The 6061-nt window shown below is 31.9% G+C and overlaps 1 protein-coding gene across 1 annotated transcript; it reads right to left on the bottom strand.

Annotated features, from left to right (window-relative positions):
• Window positions 1-851: 851 nt before the first annotated feature.
• LOC132314069 (disease resistance protein Roq1-like) lies at window positions 852-3618 on the bottom strand. Its single transcript, XM_059812984.1, has 3 exons — window positions 2644-3618; window positions 2192-2479; window positions 852-2085 (listed from the first exon to the last, which is right to left on the bottom strand). The coding sequence occupies exons 1-3, from the start codon at window positions 3616-3618 to the stop codon at window positions 1657-1659; spliced, it is 1692 nt and encodes a 563-aa protein (XP_059668967.1). The 3' UTR covers window positions 852-1656.
• Window positions 3619-6061: the final 2443 nt, after the last annotated feature.

The raw sequence follows: 6061 nt of genomic DNA, 5'->3' as shown, positions 1-6061 counted from the left end.
TACAAAGACTTCCAAAATTTGCCATTTAATTAGCTTTTGTAGGGAAAAAAAAATTGGAAATTCGTTAAACACCAGACCATGCAAATTATTAGATGCTCAATGCTATGATCTCCTACAATGCAGAATGAGAAGATATAACAAAACTAATTGAAAGGAAATATCCAATGACCAAATATGAATCAATGCTACTATATATAACATAATCCCAATATAACAAAACATAAAAAAAATAATGTAATGCCCGTATTGCAATAAGAAATAAAAGTACACAAATTTCTTGAATGTCCATAGGATATGTGCCTAAATTATCAATCTAATGGTGCCAATATAAGAAATCAAAATTCTGGGTATTCCTAAATGCCAGAAAAGTCCCCCAAAACCTAGAAATCATCTAATTTCCCAGAAAGTTACAGAGTAGACAAAAATACTTAATTTTAAGTCCTGATAATATTATAACATTCTCCAGGAAGTTTAAAATCAAAGAAATCAAAAACCCAAAACATGAAATAACATAAGATGAAATGAAAAGAGACGAATTTCTTACTTTGGATTCTGAGCCAAATTTTCCATGCTGGGAGACTGGAGTCAGACAGACTATCTAATTCAATTTTTTTTTCACCTCCACTTCCCATTCGACAGGAACCCATATTGGATGGAATCGAAGTCAATTGAAAAACATAAAGAAGACCAACACATTAACCCTAGTGAAAAGTGGGATCCTGTTCTAAATCTCTTTATTTTATAAATAATGGACTTGCGGAAAATCCTGATAGCCCAAGATGTTGGTTGTTGGTGTGATTCTAAGGATTGAGTTTTGAAAAATTAATTTTGAAGAGAGAGATGAAATTAATTTACATAATAATTGCTGAATATCGCTGGGTCTACTAACCTTGCACTGACTCCATTGCTATATGGATACCCCATTTCTTGACATTCATATTTCGAAAGCGAATTGTAGCCTCAATGTAGCAGGCATCATCACAAATATTGGGAGGGCCTGCGCTGAGCTTTGGTTTCTTCTTCATCAAATTCATAATTGGTCGATAGGCCCTTTCATCCACATCGTAATATTCAGCTATGCGTGTACAAATTGCTGCTTGGTTTGACAAATACTGAAAGAATAAATCCTGATACCATAAGGAATAACCATTGATTTTGAGATCAATAGCCACTGATCTTGAGATATCAGCAAATTCCGAAACATCAGCACAGAGAGCACCTAAGAAGATTCCTTTGACATATATGGATGGCGGCAGTGACGTCAACATTCGGAGGCTTCTGCAATGTGTCAAATCAATCTCGCCAAGATTCCTGAGTTGAATGACACTTGCTGGTATGTGAACGAAATTGTTTTCACTCACATTTAAGTATGTCAACAAGGATAGGCTGCTAATATCATTCGGAAAAGATTCTTCTGATAAATTGCAGTTACTGAGTTGTAAAGCATTTACATTGCATAAACCGGAGAGCATTTCCAGATGCAAATAAGTTGAATTACCTCTTTTTCTCTTTCCCAAAAATGAAAATGGCATCTTGGTAGATTGTTTTTGAAAATGAGAGAGTGTAAGTGTTTTAAGATTACTCAAGTGTACAATGGATGATGGTAACTGTGTCATAGGAACTCTTTCCATAAAAAGGTGTTCTAAACGCTTCATTCTACAAAAAAATGTTGTCTGGAACATTTTTAAGCTTTTGGCACCTCGTTAGATCTAATCTCTCTATCCCATTAAGATGCTCAATTGATGATGGTAAACCGTATATTCCAGTATTCGACAACCTAAGATACTTCAAACGAACCATATCCCCTTGAATCTCTGGAAAATTCTCCAGTTTTACGCATCCTGACAAACTGAAATATTCCAGATTTTTCAACTCAATGCTTCTTGGAAAATTCTCCAGTTTTATACATTCGTTGAGTTGCACACAAACAAGCTTGCTGTGAACTCCGCTGGAAAGGTGATCCTTAACTAAATTTACACATTCTGTAACATCTAAGTCCTTGAGACATGGGAGACTGGACAAATCAGGAGTTTCTTTCAAATATGGGCAGTCACGGAGACAAAGCAATTTTAACTTATTTGAAGACTGCAAAAGAGAATAAGCGAATGAAACAAATAAATTAGTTCCAATAAACTCAACGGTACTAATCATGTGTATATGTAAGTAAGTAGAAAAACTGTGATGATCTTACGCTGATTGCAGTTGAAATTTGTTTGATAGGGCTTCTTGGAAGCTGAAGTTGAACAAGATTTTGTGGATGGAAATTGGATGGCAAAAAACCTAGTGGATAATCATTCCAAACAAGATAACGTAATTCATTTGATAGATATGTAAGCTGTCCACAAAGCCGTACGGGCCCACTAAGTTTTAACAGTCTTAGTTTCTTCATCTTTGCAAAGACGTCAGCATTTACGAGTAACTCCTCTGATAGATGGCCACGAGGCATGTTTAGCATAATGCCTCTAATCGCTTCCGTCGCCTGATTACAAAGAACAAGATGTAAGTTACCAAATTACATTAAAACCTAATTAAAAGTCGAAGTATACAAGTTTACAGGTTCTTATATGAAAGAAGATAAAGCAAAGTCTATCTTTTGCAAACTACTTGCAGGTGTAAAGAAACTTATATGTAGTTAGAACATACTTTATTGATGTCTTTAAAAGACCACAACCTACTGCGTTTACCAGGATCAGGTGATTCTTCATGAACAATTGCTCTACCCATTTCTTGTACCACATTATGCATACTCAATATTCTATCATCCGTGATAGTTAGAAGTGACCGTTCAATAAGAACAGGTATTTCAATGCGAGGGTAAAAGCCACAACTCTCCAGTAGATCCATAACATATTCTTCAAACCATCCATTGAAAAAACATGCAATATCGAGAAATATATTCTTTTGATCCATGTCATCAAGGCCATCAAAACTCAGTCGAAGAACGTCTTGAATTTTTCTGTTTGGGATTCTTTCTAACTTATCCAAATTAATTTCCCACTCTTCTATGTTTTTTTTATATAATAAAGTACCCAAAACTTCAAGAGCTAATGGAAGGCCTTGGGCATAATGTATCACTCTCCATGAGATTTTCAAATAATTGTCTTCAGAATTATTCTTTGTGAAGGCATGGCAACTAAAAAGTTGAAAAGATTCATCCTCATTCAATAGATCAACCCTATATATTGCATGATCAACTTTGTTCTCTACCAACAAACGTTCATTTCTAGTTGTTATGATGATCTTACTTTCCAAACCATACCAGTCACTTGCTCCAACTAAATTTTCTAATTCCTTCAAACTATCCACATCATCGAGAACTACAAGAACCTTCTTATGACAGAGTCTTTCCTTTATCATATTGATCCCGTAGTCAACATGACATATCTTTAGATCATCTTCCATCAGGAGGTTATTCAGGAGTTGTTGTTGGAGATAAATTATACCTTGTCGGTCTGAAACTTCTTTTACATTGAGAAAGCAACGACTTTCAAATTGATCAAAGATCTTATTGAAAACAGCTTTCGCAACCGTCGTCTTTCCTATCCCACCAGTTCCACAAATTCCCACAATTTTCACTTGGTATTCCCACTTGGTATTTGGCAACATTAAATGGTACATGCCTCCCCAGTTCTCTTAAAGTTTCTTGAACAATAATTTTGATAAACTTCGCCTCATGCCTGTTAAGTACAAAGCACATTAAATAAATATAATTAGTATGATTAAAAATAAAAAATTCAAGTTACTGTATAATAAATAGTTCTCTCAGTTATAACTTATAACTCATATATATGTAAATAATACTAAGCAATTGAAATTGATTTCGTAAATCAAAGTGTTAGAGATAAATTAATCGACCTTTAACATGTTGATAACACCCTGCTTCCTAACATATTATAAAAAAATAAATAAATAAAGGAAACGTAAACAAAAAGGATATTTAGTTTGGCATGTATAATTTCAAGAAAACCCTTTATAATCCATTTCGCACTAATTTGAATTGATAAAGGAAACATGTTTAAAATATAAGAGTAAATAAAAACCAATTTATTTTGACATGTATAATTTCTAGTGAACTTTTGTTGTTTTTTTCTTTACTAAGTACCTCGTTCAGTTATATTTTATCTACCTCTTTTAAAGTGGATGGTGTGAGGATTCCAATCCCTAAAGGGATAAAGTGGGTGTGTAAGTTTCAGAGCCAATAAAAAAAAAAAAAATTATAATTTTGTTAGGTAAGTCAAGCTCAAACAATTTATTGGTTTGTTAGGTAAGTCAAGCTCAAACATTTATCTTATTAGGATTTGACCAACCAATATCCTTAAAAGGAGGAGGAGATATGACTGGACTAAATTTTTAGCCAGGTTATGGACCAAATTAATCAACCAAAAAAGAAAAAATTAATCTAAGTTTATTCCACTTATCTGTTAAACGTCAAATATATCAAAGAAGTAAAGTGAGTGTCTGAGTAATCTAATGGTATTTCCTTAAATTAGAGCTATGTATGTACTTCTTATCAATAAAAGATAAATAAAATAAATCTAACTTTTAAATTTTTATCATTTTTTATTTTAATTTGGCATAAAAAAAAAAGGTGTGTTATTTGCTATGGTTAAAATCATAATAGTACTATAGCCCAACAAGGGCAGACACGTCTCGAATAAGTCATATTTGTGATGTGTCTGTTTAGACATTGATAAGTTAATACTCTTCAAATACTTGTCTACACTTCCTTAATATCCTAAACGTAAACAAGTGTAATATAACACGAACACATCTAAATTAATCATATCTTGTAATTTTGGAAATAATATGAAAACATTTTATATATTAACTTGACATAGAGTTACGACTTCAAATGTTTGCAGATTTATATATATATATATATATGTACAGATCAAACGAAACAGAAATTGAGAGCTCATATAAATATAGTTTCAAAAAGTGTGTGGGTAATCTTCCTACCCTAACGATGGATGCGAAATGGATAACACCAGCAGCAATGGAGATAAAGAAGTAGGTGAGAGTGAGATATGGCTATTTCGTAGTAGATATATAATTATATAATATATTCAAGTGTTATTGTAAAATTATATAAATTTAAATAATAATAGAGAGCTAAAGCAAATTATATAAATGAAAATTTTGTACAGAAAAGGGCTTTAGGCCAAACAAGCCCATATAAACTAGGGACCCACTGTCTAGACCAAGCAACAAAAGGAGGAAAGCCCAACCCACACACTAAAAAGTAGCTTATAAAATTATATTAATTTGTGCATATATAATTGTATTTAGTTCATTACATAATTTGCATGTACTCTATAATATCACATCAATTAGCTCCAAAGGTATATTTGTCCATCAATATTATTCTCTTCTTGGACGTACCATCAAGATCCGGATAACAATCCAGGTATTTTTGAAAGTCATCATAAGCCTTGATAGACTTTAATTTTTTATTTTATTTTATTTTTCAAAAAATAAAAATTATACCATTTAAGGGGGGTTATAAGTTCATTTCAAAAAGTAAAAATTATACCATTTAAGGGGTTGAAGGGCATTTTTCCTAGTATATACAATTATTTTTACCGCATAGTTTTATATAATATATAAAAAATCAAATTATTTTAGACAATTCCCAAACACCCTTTTAGAGGGTCATTGTGTAAAAAAACTTATATTGTTAGGGGTTTTCCCACCATCCAAGAAAAAACAATTTGTGCAAAAAGTATAGGGACCAAGCTGGTTGATTAATTATATATATATATATATATATATATATATATATATATCACAAAAATGTAGTTGCAAGCGATAGGTTTTGTTTGGGGAAGGTAGGTTGGGGTTCTTAATATATATATATATATGTAGTTGCAAGCGATAGGTTTTGTTTGGGGAAGGTAGGTTGGGGTTCTTAATATATATATATATATATATATATATATATATATAAGGAAAAGGATCGCATGTGATAAATGTTTTGTAACTTATATAATTTTTATTTTCATATATTTTTTAATTTTTATTTTGGATGCCATTCAAGTGTGACTAACAAATTTAAACATAT

Source organism: Cornus florida, unplaced genomic scaffold (assembly GCF_030987335.1).
Source record: "Cornus florida cultivar Cherokee Brave unplaced genomic scaffold, ASM3098733v1 CherokeeBrave_3.0.0_Hap2_Chr06, whole genome shotgun sequence".
Lineage (NCBI taxonomy): Eukaryota > Viridiplantae > Streptophyta > Magnoliopsida > Cornales > Cornaceae > Cornus > Cornus florida.
The sequence above is the reverse complement of the archived record's forward strand: the minus strand, read 5'-3'. Positions and strand labels throughout refer to the sequence as shown.